Genomic DNA, 22,757 nt, shown 5'->3' on the forward strand with positions numbered 1-22,757 from the left:
ATTTGATGAAGTAAAACAGCTAATAATAGGAATCAAGGAAGTTTTGTTCCCCAAAACAAATTAATGTGATTTTTCGTACGAAAAATTTGGTGAAATTGAGAGGGTTGTTTCATTAGTCACTAAAGCAAATCAGTGAAACAGTAAAATGTGCAAATACATAATATTTTTCTTTTTGAGGGACTAAAAGCGTTAGCACAATTGAACACATTTATTGTCATTATCATTGTATATTGACCCACTGACCCTACGCCGTAATATTGGCTACTTTCACTCTTTTATAGGTATTACTTTGGTTTTTGCTTCTGAGAGCTGGCTGGTTTTGTGTGCCCGCACTACTAGCTAGACCACGTAATACCCTTGGCAAGCTGCTGCGTCACGATTATTGTGTGGCTATTGCCAGCTGACGGATGGGCAGTTTTGATAACTGTTCATTTCCCTACACCTCGAAGCTTTGGAACTCTCTACTTTCTCGTGTCTTTCCCATAACTATGACCTGGTACATCTTAAAAGACAGGTTTTTCACTTACTCCAAAATTCGCAAATGCTTCCCCTTGTCTCTTCTTTTTCCCATTCATAATCGTTTCTATACTTCAGTTAAGCACCTGCCTTAATGTGGACTTTTTGTCCGTAACTGGAGCCTCCAACGTAAAACCGAAAAGGAAAAAAATTATTGTTTGCTCATGGAGAGAGTCGACTGCCAACTTTGATTTGTCCCTAAAGCTTTCACTGGATTTAAGAAAGAGTAGTCGAGCGTTGCACGTTTATAAGCTCTGGTGTCTTCTTAGTGATTTTGGGACATTGGAATGTGATTGGTTCCTAACTTACATTGGCATTCAGTATTAAGCATGGAGCACTACGAAAGTATCGTCTTGAGTGAATTGCTGAAATGTCATTAAATGCAAACGTTTGTTTACTCCGACAGAGACGAAATAAAACCAGGTTAAACATTGCCTGCTTTGGACTTCCATATTTCAAAATGATTAGGATCATAACGTATTCCTATCAATTGATTAAAGACAGAAATCATTAGAGAATCTTAAGATCCAGTAGATACATGAATTATTTCGCATTTTTGAAGTGATAATATATATATATATATATATATATATATATATATATATATATATATATATATATATATATATATATATATCAACTGACTTATATTTCTCTCTTGTGTCTCCCCTGATGATGTGATTATTACACGAAAGTGCACTTGGGAACTTATCGTGTATCATTTTCCCCATGGACTCATAGGAATATATATATATATATATATATATATATATATATATATATATATATATATATATATATATATATATATATATATATATATACACAGAGAGAGAGAGAGAGAGAGAGAGAGAGAGAGAGAGAGAGAGAGAGAGAGAGAGAGAGAGAGAGAGAGAGCTGAGGCGGCACGGGCAGCTGAGGTCATAATCAAGACCACCCCAATGAGTGTTGCACGGGGGTGCACTTGAGAACTTGTGTTTCATATTCCCGTGGACTCGTAGGGATATATTCGATCACGCGCTCATTTGTGATGGATAGTATTGCAGTGGAATTTATTAAAGAAGGGGATGAATGTATTGTTAACTGGTTGGTAAGGTTATTTGATGGATGTATAACTCATGGTGAGGTGCCTGAGGATTGGCGGAATGCTTGCATAGTGCCATTGTACAAAGGCAAAGGGGATAAGAGTGAGTGCTCAAATTACAGACGTACAAGTTTGTTGAGTATTCCTGGTAAATTATATGGGAGGGTATTGATTGAGAGGGTGAAGGCATGAACAGAGCATCAGATTGGGGAAGAGCAGTGTGGTTTCAGAAGGGGTAGAGGATGTGTGGATCAGGTGTTTGCTTTGAAGAATGTATGTGAGAAATACTTAGAAAAGCAAATGGATTTGCATGTAGCATTTATGGATCTGGAGAAGGCATATGATGGAGTTAATAGAGATGCTCTGTGAAAGGTATTAAGAATGTATGGTGTGGGTGGCAAGTTGTTAGAAGCAGTGAAAAGTTTTTATCGAGGCAAGTGATTGGTTCTCAGTGAATGTAGGTTTGCGGCACGAGTGTGTGATGTCTCCATGGTTGTTGAATTTGTTTATGGATGGGGTTGTTAGGGAGGTGAATGCAGGAGTTTTGGAAAGAGGAGGAGGTATTCAGTCTGTTGTGGATGAGAGAGCTTGGGAAGTGAGTTAGTTGTTCGCTGATGATACAATGCTGTGGCTGATTCGTGTGAGAAACGGCAGAAGCTGGTGAATGAGATTGGGAAAGTGTGTGAAAGGAGAAAGCTGAGAGTAAATGTGAATAAGAGCAAGGTTATTAGGTACAGTAGTGTTGAGGGACAAGTCAACTGGGAGGTAAGTTTGAATGGAGAAAAACTGGAGGAAGTAAAGTGTTTTAGATATCTGGAAGTGGATTTGGCAGCGGATGGAACCATGGAAGTGGAAGTGAATAATAGGGTGGACGAGGGGGCGAAAATTCTGGGACCGTTGAAGAATGTGTGGAAGTCGAGAACATTATCTCGGAAAGCAAAACTGGGTATGTTTGAAGGAACAGTGATTCCAACAGGAATAGTCGTTCATGTGTGCGAGGTAGCGCTAGGAAAAGACAACAAAGGCCCCATTCGTTCACACTCAGTCTCTAGCTGTCATGCAATAATGCCCGAAACCACAGCTCCCTTTCCACATCCAGGCCCCACAGAACTTTCCATGGTTTACCCCAGACGCTTCACATGCCCTGATTCAATCCATTGACAGCACGTCGACCCCGGTATACCACATCGATCCAATTCACTCAATTTCTATATATATATATATATATATATATATATATATATATATATATATATATATATATATATATATTTATTTATTCATTTTGCTTTGTCGCTGTCTCCCGCGTTAGCGAGGTAGCGCAAGGAAACAGACGAAAGAAATGGCCCAACCCACCCCCATACACATGTATATACATACACTTCCACACACGCAAATATACATACCTATACATCTCAATGTACACATATATATATACACACACAGACACATACATATATACCCATGCACAAAATTCACATTGTCTGCCTTTATTCATTCCCATCGCCACCTCGCCACACATGGAATACCATCCCCCTCCCGCCTCATGTGTGCGAGGTAGCGCTAGGAAAAGACAGCAAAGGCCCCATTCGTTCACACTCAGTCTCTAGCTGTCATGCAATTATGCCCGAAACCACAGCTCCTTTTCCACATCCAGGCCCCACACAACTTTCCATGGTTTACCTCAGACGCTTCACATGCCCTGGTTCAATCCATTGACAGCACGTCCACCCAGTATACCATATCGTTCCAATTCACTATATTCCTCGCAGGCTTTTCACCCTCCTGCAGGTTCAGGCCCGATAGCTCAAGAACTTTTTCACTCCATCCTTCCACCTCCAATTTGGTCTCCCACTTCTCCTCGTTCCCTCCATCTCTGACACATATATCCTCTTGGTCAATCTTTCCTCACTCATTCTCTCCATGTGACCAAACCATTTCAATACACCCTCCTCTGCTCTCTCAACCACACTCATTTTATTACCACACATCTCTCTTACTCTTTCATTACTTACTCGGTCGAACCACCTCACATCACATATTGTCCTCAAACATCTCATTTCCAACACATCCACCCTCCTCCGCACAACCCTATCTATAGCCCACGCCTCGCAACCATAGAACTTTGTTGGAACCACTATTCCTTCAAACATACCCATTTTTGCTTTCCGCGATAATGTTCTCGCCTTCCACACATTTTCCATCGCTACTAGAAATTTCACCCCCTCCCCCACCCTGTGACTCATTTCCGCTTCCATGGTTCCACCCGCTGGCAAATCCACTCACAGATATCTAAAACACTTCACTTCCTCCAGTTTTTCTCCATTTAATCTTACCTCCCAATTGACTTGTCCCTCAACCCTACCGTACCTAATAACCTTGCTCTTATTCGCATTTACTCTTCTTTCACACACTTTACCAAACTCAGGAACCAGTTTTTTCAGTTTCTCACCCGAATCATCAACCAGCGATGTATCATCAGCGAACAACAACTGACTCATAATCCAAGCCCTTTCATCTACAACAGGCTGCATACTTGCCCCTCTCCAAAACTCTTGAACTGACCTCCCTAACCAAGCCATCCATAAACAAATTAAACAACCATGGAGACATCACTCACCCCTGCCGCAAACCGACATTCATTGAGAACCAGTCACTTTGCTCTCTTCCTACACGTACACATGCCATACATCCTCGATGAAAACTTTTCACTGTTTCTAGCAACTTGCCTCCCACATCATATACTCTTAATACCTTCCACAGAGCATCTCTATCAACTCTAACATATACCTTCTCCAGATCCATGAATGCTACATATAAATCCACTCGTTTTTCTAAGTATTTCTCACATACATTCTTCAAAGCAAAAACCGGAACCACACATCCTCTATCGCTTCTGAAACCACACTGCTCTTCCCCAATCTGATGCTCTGTACATGCCTTCACCCTCTCAATCAATACATTCCCATATAATTTACCAGGAATACTCAACAGACTTTATTCATTATTTATTTACTTTGTCGCTGTCTCTCGCGTTAGCGAGGCAGCGCAAGGAAACAAACTAAAGAATGACCCAACCCACCAACATACACATGTATATACATACACGTCCACACAGGCAAATATACATACCTATACATCTCAACGTATACATATATATACACACACAGACATATACATATATACACATGTACATAATTCATACTGTCTGCTTTTATTCATTCCCATCGCCACCCCGCCACACATGAAATAACAACCATCTTCCCCCTCATGTTTGCGAGGTAGCGCTAGGAAAAGACAACAAAGGCCCCATTCGCTCACAGTCTCTAGCTGTCACGTAATAATGCACCGAAACCACAGCTACCTTTCCTCATCCAGCCCCCACAGAACTTTCCATGGTTTACCCCAGACGCTTCAAATGCCCTGGTTCAATCCATTGACAGCACGTCGACCCCGGTATACCAGAACGTTCCAATTCACTCTATTCTTTGCACGCCTTTCACCCTCCTGCATGTTCAGGCCCCGATCACTCAAAATCTTTTTCACTCTATCTTTCCACCTCCAATTTGGTCTCCCATCTCTCCTCGTTCCCTCCACCTCTGACACATATATCCTCTTTGTCAATCTTTCCTCACTCATTCTCTCCATGTGACCAAACCATTTCAAAACACCCTCTTCTGCTCTCTCAACCACACTCTTTTTATTTCCACACATCTCTCTTACCCTATTATTACTTACTCGATCAAACCACCTCACACCACATATTGTCCTCAAACATCTCATTTCCAGCACATCCACCGTCCTGCGCACAACTCTATCCATAGCCCACGTGTCGCAACCGTACAACATTGTTGGAACCACTATTCCTTCAAACGTACCCACTTTTGCTTTTCGAGATAATGTTCTCGACTTCCACACATTCTTCAACGCTCCCAGAATTTTCGCCCCTTCCCCACCCTATGATTCACTTCCGCTTCCATGGTTCCATCCGCTGCCAAATCCACTCCCAGATATCTGAAACACTTCACTTCCTCCAGTTTTTCTCCATTCAAACTTACCTCCCAATTTACTTGACCCTCAATCCTACTCTACCTAATTACCTTGCTCTTATTCACATTACTCTCAACCTTCTTCTTTCGAACACTTTACCAAACTCAGTCACCAGCTTCTGCAGTTTCTCACAGCAATCAGCCACCAGCACTGTACCATCAGCGAACAACAACTGACTCACCTCCCAAACTCTCTCATCCACAACAGACTGCATACTTGCCCCTCTTTTCAAAACTCTTGCATTCACCTCCCTAACAACCCCATCCATAAAGAAATTAAACAGCCATGGAGACAGCACACACCCCTGCCGCAAACCTACATTCACTGAGAACCGAATCACTTTCCTCCCTTCCTACACGTACACATGCCTTACATTCTCGATAAAAATTTTTCACTGCTTCTGCTAAGTTGCCTCCCACACCATATACTCTTAATACCTTCCACAGAGCATCTCTATCAACTCTATCGTATGCCTTCTCCATATCCATAAATGCTACATACAAATCCATTTGCTTTTCTAAGTATTTCTCACATACATTCTTCAAAGCAAACACCTGATCCATTCATCCCCTACCACTTCTGAAACCACACTGCTCTTCCCCAATCTGATGCTCTGTACATGCCTTTACCCTCTCAATCAATACCCTCCCATACAATTTCCCGTGAATACTCAACAAACTTATGCCTATGTAATTTGATCACTCACCTCTTGCCTTTGTACAATGGCACTATGCAGGCATTCCGCCAATCCTCAGGTACCTCACCATGAATTATACATACATTACATAACCTTACCAACCAGTCAACAATCCAGTCACCCCCTTTTTTAATAAATTCCACTGCAATACCATCCAAACCCGCTGCCTTGCCGGCTTTCATCTTCCGCAAAGGTTTTACTACCTCTTCTCTGTTTACCAAATCATTTTCCCTAAATCTCTCACTTTGCACACCACCTCGACCAAAACACCCTATATCTGCCATTCTATCATCAAACACATTCTACAAACCTTCAAAATACTCACTCAATCTCCTTCTCATATCACCACTACTTGTTATCACCTCCCCATTAGCCCCCTTTACTGAAGTTCCCATTTGTTCCTTTGTCTTACGCACTTTATTTACCTCCTTCCAAAACATCTTTTTATTCTCCCTAGAATTTAATGATACTCTCTCACCCCTACTCTCATTTGCCCTCTTTTTCACCTCTTGCACCTTTCTCTTGACCTCTTGACTCTTTCTTTTATACATCTCCCACTCATTTGCATTATTTCCCTGCAAAAATCGTCCAATGCCTCTCTCCTCTCTTTCACTTATAATCTTACTTCTTCATCCCACCACTCACTACCCTTTCTGATCAGCCCACCTCCCACGCTTCTCATGCAACAAGCATCTTTTGCGCAAGCCATCACTGCTTCCCTAAATGCATCCCATTCCTTTCCCACTCCCCTTACGTCCTTTCTTCTCACCTTTTTCATTCTGTACTCAGTCCCTCCTGGTACTTCCTCACACAAGTCTCCTTCCCAAACTCACTTACTCTGACCACTCTCTTCACCCCAACATTCTCTCTTCTTTTCTGTAAACCTCTACAAATCTTCACCCTCGCCTCCACAAGATAATGATCAGACATCCCTCCAGTTGCACCTCTCAGCACATTAACATTCAAAAGTCTCTCTTTCGCGCGCCTATCAATTAACACGTAATCCAATAACGCTCTATGGCCATCTCTCCTACCTACATACGTATACTTATGTATATCTCTCTTTTTAAACTAGGTATTCCCAATCACCAGTCCTTTTTCAGCACATGAATCTACCAGTTCTTCACCATTTCCATTTACAACACTGAACACCCCATGTATACCAATTATTCCCTCAACTGCCACATTATTCACCCTTGCATTCAAATCACCCATCACTTTAAACCGGTCTCCTGCATCAAAACCACTAACACACTCTTCCAGCTGCTCCCAAAACACTTGACTCTCATGATCTTTCTTCTCATGCCCTGGTGTATATGCACCAATAATCACCCATCTCCCTCCATCAACTTTCAGTTTTACCCATATCGATCTAGAGTGTACTTTCTTACACTCTATCACATACTCCCACCACTCCTGTTTCACTAGTAGTGCTACTCCTTCCCTTGCTCTTGTTCTCACACTAACCCCTGACTTTACTCCCAAGACATTACCAAACCACTTGAGCTTCGTTTCACTCAGAGCCAAAGCATCCAGGTTTCTTTCCTCAAACATACTACCTATCTCTTCTTTTTCACATCTTGGTTGCATCCACACACATTTAGACACCCCAATTTTAGCCTTCGAGGAGGATGAGCACTCCCCGCGTGACTCCTTCTTCTGTTTCCCCTTTTAGAAAGTTAAAGTACAAGGAGGGGAGGGTTTCTAGCCCCCCCTGCTCCCGTCCCCTTTAGTCGCCTTCTACGACACGTGAGGAATGCGTGGGAAGTATTCTTTCTCCCCTATCCCCTGACTTATGCCTATGTAATTTGAACACTCATCTTTCTCCCCTTTGCCTTTGTACAATTTCACTATGCATGCATTCCACCAATCCTCAGGCACTTCACCATGAGCCATACATACGTTGAATAACCTCACCAATCAGTCAACAACACAGTCACCCCCTTTTTATAAATTCCACTTCAATACCATCCAAACCCGCCGTCTTGCCGGCTTTCATCTTCCGCAAAGCTTTCACTACTTCTTTTCTGTTTATCAAACAATCCTCCTGGCCCTCTCACTTCGCACCCTATATCTGCCACTCTGTCATCTACCACATTCAACAAACCTTGAAAATGCTCACTCCATCTCCTTCTAACATCACCACTACTTGTTATTACCTCCACATTATCCTTATTCACCGATGTTCCTATTTGTTCTCTTGGGTTTTTATTCTTCCTAAAATTAAATGATACTCTCTCACCCCAACTCTCATTTGCCCTCTTTTTGTACCTCTTTTACCTTTCTCTTGACCTCTTGCCTCTTTCTTTTATACATGTCCCACTCATTTGCACTATTTCCCTACAAAAATCGTCCAAATGCCTCTCTCTTCTCTCTCACTAATAATCTTACTTCTTCATCCCTCCACACACTACCCTTCCTAATCTGCCCACCTCCTACGCTTCTTATGCCACAAACATCTTTTGCGCAAGCCATCACTGCTTCCCTAAATACATCCCATTCCTCCCTCACTCCCCTTACGTCCTTTGCTCTCACCTTTTTCCATTCTGCACTCAGTCTCTCCTGGTACTTCCTCACACAAGTCTCCTTCTCAAGCTTACTTACTGTCACCACTCTCTTCACCCCAACATTTTCTCTTCTGAAAACCTATACAAATCTTCACCTTCGCCTCCACAAGATAATGATCAGACATCCCTCCAGTTGCACCTTTCATTACATTAACATCCAGAAGTCTCCTTTCACGCGCTTATCAATTAACACGTAATCCAATAACGCTCTCTGGCCATCTTTCCTACTTACATACGCTTATGTTATCTCTATTTCTAAACCAGGTATTCCCAATCACCAGTCTTTTTTCAGCACACAAATCTACAAGCTCTTCACCATTTCCATTTTCAACACTGAACACCGCATGTACACCAATTATTCCCTCACCTGCCACATTACTCACCTTTGCATGCTCCCCAAACACTTGCCTCTCATGATCTTTCTTCTCATGCCCAGTTGCATAGGCACCAATAATCACCCATCTCTCTCCATCTACTTTCAGTTTTACCCATATCAATCTAGAGTTTACTTTCTTACACTCTAGCGCATACTCCCACCACTCCTGTTTCAGGAGTATTGCTACTCCTTTCTTTGCTCTTGTCCTTTCACCAACCCCTGACTTTACTCTCAAAACATTCCCAAACCACTCTTCCCCTTTATCCTTGAGCTTCGTTTTACTCAGAGCCAAAAAGATCCTGGTTCTTTTCTTCAAACATACTACCTGTCTCTCCTTTTTCTCATCTTGGTTACATCCACACACAATTAGGCAGCCCAATCTGAGCCTTCGAGGAGGATGAGCACTCCTCGTGTGACTCCTTCTTCTGTTTTCTTTTTTGGAAAGTTGAAATGCAAGGAGGGGAGTGTTTCTTGCCCCCCCCCCCCCCCGCTCCCGTCCCCTAGTCTGAGCCACATAGCCATTTTAACGATCATCCCATACGGGTGGATGAACAGCTGGGTTGACTGCGGACCGAGTGCTCCAACTAGAATTCGAACCTTTAAGGTCGACCCTGTGTTGCCCATGAATGCATTACGGTCAAGTACGCTAACCGCTATACCACGAAAATCCATTGCTGAAAAAGAGAATGTACTAACGTCAGTAGTGAAGAAAACAAATTCAACTTTGATGCATTTTTCTTTTTTCCTGGAAAGGGAAAGAGCGAGGGATCAAGTGACCAGATAACAACAACGAAAATGGAAACCAAAGTGGCAGTACCTAGGTGGCTACTCTGAGTTCTGTGGTCAAGGCGGCTGGTAAAGTAGCAATATCCTGGAGCATTTGTTCCTCCATCATGGCTAGACCAGCACTCTGAATGGGTATGTCTAGTGTATCTAATGTCTGTCATCCTAGTGGTTAGCCTATACTACAGTAGGTCTGTGAGGGTTTTAAGTATGTATGTACAACCGCAGATTTTATCCGTCTCCTGGTTTGTCTGCTGAAGATGTTACAGTGGAAGTTAGTAAATTAGATCTCTCTCTCTCTCTCTCTCTCTCTCTCTCTCTCTCTCTCTCTCTCTCTCTCTCTCTCTCTCTCTCTCTCTCTCTCTCTCTCTCTCTCTCTCTCTCTCTCTCTCTCTCTCTCTCTCTCTCTCTCTCTCTCTCTCTCTCTCTCTCTCTCTCTCTCTCTCTCTCTCTCTCTCTCTCTCTCTCTCTCTCTCTCTCTCTCTCTCTCTCTCTCTCTCTCTCTCTCTCTCTCTCTCTCTCTCTCTCTCTCTCTCTCTCTCTCTCTCTCTCTCTCTCTCTCTCTCTCTCTCTCTCTCTCTCTCTCTCTCTCTCTCTCTCTCTCTCTCTCTCTCTCTCTCTCTCTCTCTCTCTCTCTCTCTCTCTCTCTCTCTCTCTCTCTCTCTCTCTCTCTCTCTCTCTCTCTCTCTCTCTCTCTCTCTCTCTCTCTCTCTCTCTCTCTCTCTCTCTCTCTCTCTCTCTCTCTCTCTCTCTCTCTCTCTCTCTCTCTCTCTCTCTCTCTCTCTCTCTTCTCTCTCTCTCTCTCTCTCTCTCTCTCTCTCTCTCTCTCTCTCTCTCTCTCTCTCTCTCTCTCTCTCTCTCTCTCTCTCTCTCTCTCTCTCTCTCTCTCTCTCTCTCTCTCTCGTGTGGAGGTGGGTCAGTCTTGTAAGTGAGTGAGTGTGTACTGTTTAGTCTGTCTTGGTGAACATGCACCAGCAGATGTTTGCATGTGTCTCTTCAGGAATATTTTTTGTCGTTATATCGATGCATCTGAAACATATGTGTTGTGTCATTTATTGGCTTGTGTGTCTTGATCTATTAAAGGTCAGTGATATAGGCGATTTTTCTGTCCACTAGCTTGCCCGAAATTTAATTTATGTACACTTTTCAAACATATCTATGACTGTCATTTGACTTGTTCATCCTAGCTCTCTCGTTTACATAACTATGGCTGTCATTTGATTTGTTTATCCCAGTCTCTTGTGCAGGTCAGGAGTACGGTCTGTCTCTTCGTCTCTTGGCCTGTCTTGCTGTTGGTGTGCAGGTAAGAAGCAGAGATGTGTCTCATGAGGGAAGTCTGTATGTTATCTTATCCATGTTTGTTTGTTTCTTCGCTCGTACATCCTAATGTTTATGATTATACCAGTGATATGGGTAATTACCAACTTGTGCAAATAGTGTCAGTATTCACTATCTCATCGCATACCTTGTTTTCAGCATCCAACACCCTGCTACAGAAGCATTATATCCCTAAATCCTCTGTAACAGGCATCTCTCCGAGCTTCTTACTGTACTGTCAGGAAGAACTGATCACTGTTGGAAATCTAACAGATTAAAAACTTTGGGTCTGAGACCAGGTTACTCATTACTCTCTTCTCCTCCATGATAGGCAACTTCGGAGTCTCCACCCTCTATGAGCAACTCAATTCTCTATTAAGCACTATCTTGTTGCTGTCCTCTCGTGTGTCTGTAAGTGTGCTAACCTTAGTTTGCAAGACTGTAGTAGAGAATAGTGAGCTCTACCGTCACTGTGTTTCTACCCTGGTGGAATATCTGGGATCAAAAGTCAAACATGAACAGATAGATAAAATGGTTGGCCAAGGCTGTGTGATGATGTGATCACTATTTGTCTCAAGTGGAGAGAGTTTTACACTCATGAGTAGCCTTGTCTCTTAACCTTGAACATGTACTATATCTTAACCTCGTCAATTTTGTCATTCTTGTTCACTTCTGCTTGTGTTACGGAGACAGCGCCAGGAACAGACAAAGGAATGGCCTTATTTGCTCACACTCAGTCTCTAGCTGTCATAGCCAATGGACCGAAACTAGCACCCCATCCACACAGCCAGGCCCCACAGACCTATCTGTGGTTCCCCGTGACTGGTTCATATTCCTTGGTTCAACATATTGATAGCACGTCTCTCCCTGTATGTGACATCGCTCCTGTTCTCTATCCCTTACATACTTCACACCCTCCTTGATGTTCAGGCCTCGAACATTCAAAGCCTCTTTCAATACATCCTTCCTCCTTGGTTTTACCCTTTTCTTTGTTCTCTGCACTTGTTGACATATAACACTCCTAGTCATCCTTTCCATATATCCTAACCATTTCATAACACTCTCTTCAACTCTGTCATACATACTCCTCTTACGACTGCATATCTCTTTTATCCCATCATTTCTTGATTGATCAACTCTTCTCACACCACATATTGTCCTCAGACATTTCATTTCCTACACATTCACCCTCTGTACTTTCACATCTACGGCCCATGCCTTGCATCCATTTGATACTGATTGGACCACAGTTTCGACAAACTTACCCAGTTTTTGCCCTCATAAACAGCAGCCTCCTTTTCCATGCATTCCTCAATTCACCCACCTTAATACACCCAGGACCCTTGCTCTCTAAAGTTCATTTCAGCTGCCAGAGTTTCATTCGTTGGCATGTCCACTCCCAGGTATGTAATACATACATCCCACAGCCTTTGATTATCTCCATTCAGATTCACATTGTAAATTCTTTGCTCCTTTCCGTTGCTAAAGCTGATAACCTTGCTTTTGTTTACATTTACTCTTAACTTTCGCCTTTCACACACTCTCCCAGACTCAGTTACCAGTTTCTGTAGTTTCTCATTCAAATCTGCCACCAGTGCCATGTCATCAGCAAATAACATGTATATATCCAGCTCACACCCTCCAGTTAACGTTGAATGATCAGTCAGTCTCAGTGGACAAAACACCAACCATTTTCGGCTTCACATACACTACACACGACATTTACTCCCAGTAGCAAAAACATCAACACACAAACTAAATGCCGACAGAACACTAACTGGCACTTGATTCGAAGAAGAATCCCTTAACATTGTCTACAAGCATTTCATTCACTTCACCCTAAATAATCACCACCTGTCGGTTCCTCCATGGTTTCAAAGGCAAGTATAACCTACGAATCACTTAAGATAGGAAGTAAAGCAGAACATTCAGATCAGACAATGGTTTCCAACATTCAGATCAATAGTTGGCTGGCTAGCCACCACAGAGAGTCAACATTTACACAATGAGACAAAGGTCCATCCGATACAATCCCACCTCAACATGCGTAACACTCATTTGTTTGCAGCATCACCAGACCTCTCTCACCCAGACCACTACATAAATAGCCACTAACGCCCAACTAGAATACTGGAAGACATGCACATAAGTAAACTGCAAACCATCTTTTTCCCATCACAAACGGGCATGTTCATTGGCAAATCTTCCTGCTGCAGTGTGGTGGCCATGGGTACATCCTACTCCACATGTCTCTCCAGACATGTCTCCCAGTAGCAAAACCCGACCAGCTCTCCTGACTCTCTGTGAAGATTTCAGTTCCTGCTGTCCTTCCTGACTCAGCTCTCGCACCCAAGACCCCCAAGGTGAAGTCATCTTAAAGTAACTGTAGTGTCTTAATACCCTCATCCTACGCAACCATCCAAAAAGGCTCCTACCTCACCACTACACTACACAAATTGTCTTCTAACCATCCGCTCATCGTAATAACACTCCACCTGGCCCACCCAATCCATACAACCATCAAAAAGACTTGAACAAACCATAAGAAAGCAGACCTGCCAGCCTTCATACAGTACTTGGAAACAAAGCTCCTAATTGAAATGGCCAAGATGCTACTGAAAATCTCAAAAGTATATGAGAACACACTGTGTCTCAGAACTTGGCAGCTTTTGAGTTATGCATAAGTTAAATCAAATTCTCATTCAAATGTGTAGAAAGTTTACAATGGGACGCTATCATTTCAATCAGAATAGATCCATGGTACTTGATAATTCGATATATCCGATAGCAGTAATCGATGTCGTATATTGATAAGCTTTTGTGGGTAAGGGAAAACTATTTATGATAAACTTGTCTGTCTTAGGAAGGGGGTGAAATGGGGTGTATTGTTTCATGGTAATTAGTGTAATCACTGAAACAGTAAAGTAGGCATACATTTTTTTTCCTTTTTCACGGACCTAAATGGTGATTAGATATATAAATTGTATACCGTACACTTCAAGGGGGAGATTGGCTCTGTAGCCCTCGCATCTCTGGAGATGCCCTTGCTCCTATTAAAGTTTTCAAAAACTTCTACACTGTTTTTATTAAGTCCTCAGTATTCTTTTCAAGTTTCTCTGCTCCTCACTTCATATACAGTACTCATTTTGAATTGCTGGCTAGTTATTGCGTCATCTATATTTCCTCCATATAGTACATACATCTCTGAGCTCTATACTGAATTATGTATCTCTTTTTAATTTTTCTTCTGTTGGCATCTAATACTACCCATGTTCTAACCCCTTTATAGCTTTCACAGAATTTCCTAAAATATTGGTCCATAACCCAGGCGTGGAACTTCATCTCCAAATTTAGATTCATAAAGAGTTTGTTCAATCCTTCATAGCCACCAATGAGAGCCAAAACTCACTGCACTTATGCTACAGAGGTTAAAACCGCCACAGTATTATTGTTACAACAAATGGTGTATGTGACCTTTGACACGTCCCATGACTGACCAACTCATCTTCCCCAACTCCGCCCTTCTCTTCCTACCTCGAACCTCACATGAACTGTAAATTTGTATTTTGTGATGTCAGTTTAGTGTTTCTTCGAATGCTGATGTGTATGGTTGCCAACAGGCATTAATATAAAAATAGTTTTGTCGCTTGAGGCTAAAATGTTGGTGGAACAGGTGTTACCTGGAGCGGACCAGTGTACAGGTAAAGTGCAACAGAATTCTGCTGAAATGTATCCTGACATTCCGGTACCAAACCACAATACAATACGTTGATTAATTGCCAGGTTTCTCAAACTGGGTTAGTTATAGACGAGATGAGATCTGGCAGGGCAGCAGCAGTAACAGAGAGCATATTAGATGCTCCGAAGAGCATAATGCAAAGCCCGGAAAAGTCTGTTTTTTAAATTGACACAGCAGACGGGCGGGCATCTCGTATATGGTAGGTGCACTGTGACTTTTAGCTCATCTTCTATTTCTTCTTTGAGTCCCGTGTCTCCCTTCTGATCTTCTTTGTCCTCGCTAATCACAAAGTGAAAATTACGCATTACATGATTACACTTTTTAAGTTCGTGTTTTGCAATTGGTATGTGAATTCAGTTTCCATGCTACTATGTGTATACACAAGGTCTAGCAGAGTTGGTGTTGTATCATCACCTCTAGTTCATAGATGCTCTGTGATATGCTGAAACAGAAAGATCTCATGGATACATTCTGTGAACTTTTGACTCCACGAGATTCTGGCACTGGACAATATGAATTTTCTCAATGGCCCCACTTGCTTCAGCTTTGTTTATATATATGTATATATATATATATATATATATATATATATATATATATATATATATATATATATATATATATATATATATATATATGTTTTATATTATCATACTTAATCGCCGTTTTCCGCGTTAGCGAAGTAGCGCAGGGAAACAGACGAAAATGACCCAACCCACCCACGTACACATGTATATACATAAACGCCCACATACGCACATATACATACCTATACATTTCAACGTATACATACATATACATACAAAGACATATAAGTATATACATATGTACATATTTATACATATTTATATGTACATATTTATACTTGCAAGGTAGTGCTAGGAAAAGACAACAAAGGCCACATTCGTTCACACTCAGACTCTAGCTGCCATGTATAATGCACAGAAACCACACTTCCCTTTCCACGTCCAGGCAACGCAAAACCTCCCAAGGTTTACCCCAAATGCTTCACATGCCCTGGTTCAATCCATTGACAGCACGTCGACCCCTGTATACCACGTTCTAATTCACTCTATTCCTTGCCCTCCTTTCACCCTCCTGTATGTTCAGACCCCGATCGCTTAAAATCATTTTCACCTTATCCTTCCACCTCCAATTTGGTCTCCCACTTCTCGTTCCCTCCACCTCATATCCTCTTTGTCACTTTCCTTACTCATTCTCTCCATGTGACCAAACCATTTCAACACCCACTTATGCTCTCTCAAACACACTCTTTTATTACCACACATCTCTCTTACTTTTTCATTGCTTATTTGATCAAACCACCTCACACCACATATTGTCTTCAAAAATTTCATTTCCAACACATCCACCCTCCTCTGTACAACCTTATCTATAGCCCATATATATATACATATATATATATATATATATATATATATATATATATATCCCTGGGGATAGGGGAGAAAGAATACTTCCCACGCATTCCCTGCGTGTCGTAGAAGGCGACTAAAAGGGGAGGGAGCGGGTGGCTGGAAATCCTCCCCTTTCTTGTTTTTTTTTTAATTTTCTAAAAGAAGGAACAGAGAAGGGGGTCAGGTGAGGATATTCCCTCTAAGGCCCAGTTCTCTGTTCTTAACGCTACCTCGCTAACGCGGGAAATGGCAAATAGTGTAAAAAAAAAAAAAAAATATATATATATATATATATATATATATATATATATATATATATATATATATATATGTATATATATATATATATATATATATATATATATATATATATATATATATATATATATGAAAGCCGGCAAGGCAGCAGGTTTGGATGGTATTGCAGTGGAATTTATTAAAAAAGGGGGTGACTGTATTATTGACTGGTTGGTAAGGTTATTTAATGTATGTATGACTCATGGTGAGGTGCCTGAGGATTGGCGGAATGCGTGCATAGTGCCATTGTACAAAGGCAAAGGGGATAAGAGTGAGTGCTCAAATTTCAGAGGTATAAGTTTGTTGAGTATTCCTGGTAAATTATATGGGAGGGTATTGATTGAGAGGGTGAAGGCATGTACAGAGCATCAGATTGGGGAAGAGCAGTGTGGTTTCAGAAGTGGTAGAGGATGTGTGGATCAGGTGTTTGCTTTGAAGAATGTATGTGAGAAATACTTAGAAAAACAAATGGATTTGTATGTAGCATTTATGGATCTGGAGAAGGCATATGATAGAGTTGATAGAGATGCTCTGTGGAAGGTATTAAGAATATATGGTGTGGGAGGCAAGTTGTTAGAAGCAGTGAAAAGTTTTTATCGAGGATGTAAGGCATGTGTACGTGTAGGAAGAGAGGAAAGTGATTGGTTCTCAGTGAATGTAGGTTTGTGAAAGAGAAGAGAGAGGCATTTGGACGATTTTTGCAGGGAAATATTGTAAATGACTGGTAGATGTTTAAAAGTAAAAGCCAGGAGGTCAAGAGAAAGGTGCAAGAGGTGAAAAAGAGGGTAAATGAGAGTTAGGGTGAGAGAGTATCATTAAATCTTAGGAAGAATAAAAAGATGTTTTTGAAGGAGGTAAATAAAGTGCGTAAGACAAGGGAACAAATGGGTACATCAGTGAAGGGGGCAAATGGGGAGGTGATAACAAGTAGTGATGATGTGAGAAGGAGATGTAGTGAGTAATTTGAAGGTTTGTTGAATGTGGTTGATGATAGAGTGGCAGATATAGGGTGTTTTGGTCGAGGTGGTGTGCAAAGTGAGAGGGTTAGATAGAATGATTTGGTAAACAGAGAAGAGGTAGTAAAAGCTTTGCGGAAGATGAAAGCCGGGAAGGCAGCGGGTTTGCATGGCATTGCAGTGGAATTTATTAAAAAAAAAGGGGGTGACTGTATTATTGACTGATTCGTAACATTATTTAATGTATATATGACTCATGGTGAGGTGCCTGAGGATTGGCGGAATGCTTGCATTGTGCCACGACACTCTAGAAATGCGTGGAAAGTATTCATTCTCCACTATCCTAAATATGTGTGGATGTAACCCAGATGAGAAAAAAGGAGATAGTAGTATGCTTGAGGAAAGGAACCTGGAGGTTTTGGCTCCGAGTGAAATGAAGCTAAATGGTAAAGGGTAAGAGTGGTTTGAGAATGTCTTGGGAGTAAAGTCAAGGGTTAGTGAGAGGACAAGAGCAAAGGAAGGAGTAGCACTAATCTTGAAACGAGAGTGGTGGGAATATGTAATAGAGTGTAAGAAAGTAAACACTAGATTTATATGGGTAAAACTGGAAGTGGGTGGAGAGAGATGGGTGATTATTGGTGCATATGTACCTGGGCATGAGAAAAAAGATCATGAGAGGCAAGTGTTTTGGGAACAGCTGAGTGAGTGTGTTAGTAGTTTTGATGCACGAAACCGGGTTATAGTGATGGGTGATTTGAATGCAAAGGTGAGTAATGTGGCAGTTGAGGGAAATGATGAAGAGCTTGTAGATTTATGTGCTGAAAAAGGACTGGTGATTGGGAATACCTGGTTTAAAAGAGAGATATAGATAAGTATGCGTATGTAATTAGGAGAGATGGCCAGACAGCGTTATTGGATTACGTGTTAATTGATAGACGCACGAAAGAGAGACTTCTGGATGTAAATGTGCTGAGAAGTGCATTTGGAGGGATGTCTGATCATTATCTTGTGGAGGCGAAGGTGAAGGTTTGTGGAGGTTTTCATAAAAGAAGAGAGAATGTTGGGGTGAAGAGAGTGGTGAGAGTAAGTGAGCTTGGGAAGGAGACTTGTATGAGGTAGTAACAAGAAGGTCTGAGCACAGAATGGAATAAAGTGAGAACAAAGGACCTAAGGGGAGTGGGGTAGGAATGGGATGTATTTAGGGAAGCAGTGATGGTTGTGCAAAAGATGCTTGTGGCATGAGAAGCGTGGGAGGTAGGCAGATTAGAAAGGGTAGTGAGTGGTGCGATGAAGTAAGAGCATTAGTGAAAGAGAAGAGAGAGGCATTTGGACGATTTTTGCAGGTAAATAATGCAAATGAGTGGGAGATGTATAAAAGAAAGAGGAAGGAGGTCAAGAGAAAGGTGCAAGAGGTGAAAGAGAGGGCAAATGAGAGTTGGGGTAAGAGAGTATCATTAAATTTTAGGTGGAATAAAAAGATGTTTTGGAAAGAGGTGTATAAAGTGCGTAAGACAAGGGAACATATGGGAACATCAGTGAAGGGGGCTAATGGGGAGTTTATAACAAGTAGTGGTGATGTGAGAAGGAGATGGAGTAAGTATTTTGAGGATTTGTTGAATGTGTTTGATGATAGAGTGGCAGATGTATGGTGTTTTGGTCGACGTGGTGTGCAAAGTGAGAGGATTAGGATGAATGATTTGGTAAACAGAGAAGAGGTAGTGAAAGCTTTGCTGAAGATGAAAGCCGGGAAGGCAGCGAGTTTGGATGGTATTGCAGTGGAATTTATCGAAAAGGGGGTGATTGTATTGTTGACTGATTGGTAAAGATATTTGATATATGTATGACTCATGGTGAGGTGCCTGAGGATCGGCGGAATGGTTGCATAGTGCCATTGTATAAAGGCAAAAGGGATAAAAGTGAGTGCTCAAATTACAGAGGTATAAGATTGTTGAGTATTCCTGGGAAAATATATGGGAGGATATTGATTAAGAGGGTGAAGGCATGTACAGACCATCAGATTGGGGAAGATCAGTGTGGTTTCAGAAGTGGTAGAGGATGTGTGGATTAGTTGTTTGCTTTGAAGAATGTATGTGAGAAATACATAGAAAAGCAAATGGATTTGTATGTAGTATTTATGGATCTGGAGAAGGCTTATGACAGAGTTGATAGAGATGCTCTGTGGAAAGTATTAAGAATATATGGTGTGGGAGGCAAGTTGCTAGAAGCAGTGAAAAGTTTTTATCGAGGATGTAAGGCATGTGTACGTGTAGGAAGAGAGGAAAGTGATTGGTTCTCAGTGAATGTAGGTTTGCGGCAGGGGTGCGTGATGTCTCCACGGTTGTTTAATTTGTTTAAGGATGGGGTTGTTAGGGAGGTGAACGCAAAAGTTCTGGAAAGAGGGGCAAGTATGCAGGTTGTTGTGGATAAGAGAGCTTGGGAAGTGAGTCAGTTGTTGTTCGCTGATGATACAGCGCTGGTGGCTGATTTGGGTGAGTAACTCCAGAAGCTGGTGACTGAGTTTGATAAAGTGTGTGAAAGAAGAAAGCTGAGAGTAAATATGAATAAAAGCAAGGTTATTAGGTACAGTAGGGATGAGGGACAAGTCAATTGGGAGGTAAGTTTGAATGGAGGAAAACTGGTGGAAGTGAAGTGTTTTAGATATCTGGGAGTGGATTTGGCAGCGGATGAAACCATGGAAGCGGAAGTGAATCATAGGATGGGGAGGAGGCGAAAGTTCTGAGGGCATTGAAAAATGTGTGGAAGTCGAGAACGTTATCTCGGAAAGCAAAAATGGATATGTTTGAAGGAATAGTGGTTCCAACAATGTTATATGGTTGCGACGCGTGGGCTCTAGATACAGTTGTGCGGAGGAGGGTGGATGTGCTGGAAATGAGATGTTTAAGGACAATATGCGGTTTGAGGTGGTTTTATAGAGTAAGTAATGAAAGGTAAGAGAGATGTGTGGTAATGAAAAGAGTGTGGTTGAGAGAGCAGAAGAGTGTGTTTTGAAATGTTTTGGCCACATGGGGAGAATGAGTGAGGAAAGATTGACAAAGAGGATATATGTGTCAGAGGAGGAGGGAACGAGGAGAAGAGGGAGACCAAATTTGAGGTGAAAAGATGGAGTTAGAAATATTTTGAGTGATCGGGGTCTGAACATGCAGGAGGGTGAAAGGCGTGCAAGAAATAGAGTGACTTGGTACGATGTGGTATACCGGGGTTGACGTACTGTCAATGGATTGAACCAGGGCATGTGAAGCGTCTGGGGTAAACCATGGAAAGTTTTGTGGGGCGTGGATGTAGAAAGGGAGCTGTAGTTTCGGTGCAATATACATGACATCTAGAGACTGAATGTGAACGAATGTGGCCTTTATTATCTTTTCCTAGCGCTACCTCGCACAAATGCGGAGGGAAGGGGTTGTCATTTCATGTGTGGCGGAGTGGCGATGGGGATGAATAAGGGCGGACAGTATGAATTATGTACATGTGTATATATTGATATGTCTGTGGGCGTATATGTATGCATACGTTGAGGTGTATAAGTATGTATATGTGCGTGTGTAGACGTGTATGTATATACATGTGTATGTGGGTGGGTGGGCCAGTGTATGTGGGTGGGTGGGCCATTCTTTCGTCTGTTTTCTTGCGCTACGTCGGTAACGCGGGAGACGGCGACAAAGTATGATACATATATATAAATGAATAGATAAGTATATCGTTTTTTTTTTCTTTTTCCAAAAGAAGGAACAGAGGGGGCCAGGTGAGGATATTCCAAAAAAGGCCCAGTCCTCTGTTCTTAACGCTACCTCGCTAACGCGGGATATGGCGAATAGTTCAAAAGAAAGCTATATAGAAGTTTCAGTTTTCTAAATTGTTTCTTACATTTTTCATATGTATATATATGTATGTGTGTGTGTGTGTATATGTGCGTATGTATGTGTATGTGTGTGTATGTGTATATGTATATATATATGTATATGGCCCAGTCCTCTGTTCTTAACGCTACCTTGCTAACGCGGGAAATGGCGAATAGTATGAAAGAAAAAAGAAAGAATATGTATATTATCCCTGGGGATAGGGGTGAAAGAATACTTCCCACGTGTTCCTCGCGTGTCGTAGAAAGCGACTAGAGGGGACGGGAGCGGGGGGCCAGAAATCCTCCCCTCCTTGTATTAACTTTCTAAAATGGGAAACAGAAGAAGGAGTCACGCGGGGAGTGCTCATCCTCCTCGAAGGCTCAGAGTGGGGTGCCTAAATGTGTGTGGATGTAACCAAGATGTGAAAAAAGGAGAGATAGGTAGTATGTTTGAGGAAAGGAACCTGGATGTTTTGGCTCTGAGTGAAACGAAGCTCAAGGGTAAAGGGAAAGAGTGGTTTGGGAATGTCTGGGGAGTAAAGTCAGGGGTTAGTGAGAGGACAAGAGCAAGGGAAGGAGTAGCAATACTCCTGAGACAGGAGTTGTGGGAGTATGTGATAGAATGTAAGAAAGTAAATTCTCGATTAATATGGGTAAAACTGAAAGTTGATGGAGAGAGGTGGGTGATTATTGGTGCATATGCACCTGGGCATGAGAAGAAAGATCATGAGAGGCAAGTGTTTTGGGAGCAGCTGAATGAGTGTGTTAGTGGTTTTGATGCACGAGACCGGGTTATAGTGATGGGTGATTTGAATGCAAAGGTGAGTAATGTGGCAGTTGAGGGAATAATTGGTATACATGGGGTGTTCAGTGTTGTAAATGGAAATGGTGAAGAGCTTGTAGATTTATGTGCTGAAAAAGGACTGATGATTGGGAATACCTGGTTTAAAAAGCGAGATATACATAAGTACACTTATGTAAGTAGGAGAGATGGCCAGAGAGCGTTATTGGATTACGTGTTAATTGACAGGCGTGCGAAAGAGAGACTTTTGGATGTTAATGTGCCGAGAGGTGCAACTGGAGGGATGTCTGATCATTATC

General features: G+C 41.9%; 1 protein-coding gene across 8 annotated transcripts in view; it reads left to right on the top strand.

Annotated features, from left to right (window-relative positions):
* LOC139757318 (solute carrier organic anion transporter family member 74D-like) overlaps nucleotides 1–22,757 on the top strand; it is a 180,591-nt gene that overhangs the window by 15,841 nt on the left and 141,993 nt on the right. For 2 of the 8 annotated variants that reach the window (XM_071677729.1, XM_071677728.1), the window contains exon 2: nucleotides 11,309–11,376. The exons of 3 other annotated variants lie outside the window; for them this stretch is intronic. Coding sequence is in view for 2 of the 5 variants with exons in the window: in XM_071677724.1 (XP_071533825.1) it covers nucleotides 11,321–11,376 (56 nt within the window). In the remaining 3 variants the exon portion in view is untranslated. Of the gene's footprint in view, nucleotides 1–10,060; nucleotides 10,209–11,308; nucleotides 11,377–22,757 lie in introns of those variants that run through there. 3 more of the 8 variants (XM_071677724.1, XM_071677730.1, XM_071677725.1) reach the window with 2 other exon arrangements.

The sequence above is a fragment of the Panulirus ornatus genome, chromosome 25 (genome assembly GCF_036320965.1).
Source record: "Panulirus ornatus isolate Po-2019 chromosome 25, ASM3632096v1, whole genome shotgun sequence".
NCBI classification, from domain to species: Eukaryota; Metazoa; Arthropoda; class Malacostraca; order Decapoda; family Palinuridae; genus Panulirus; species Panulirus ornatus.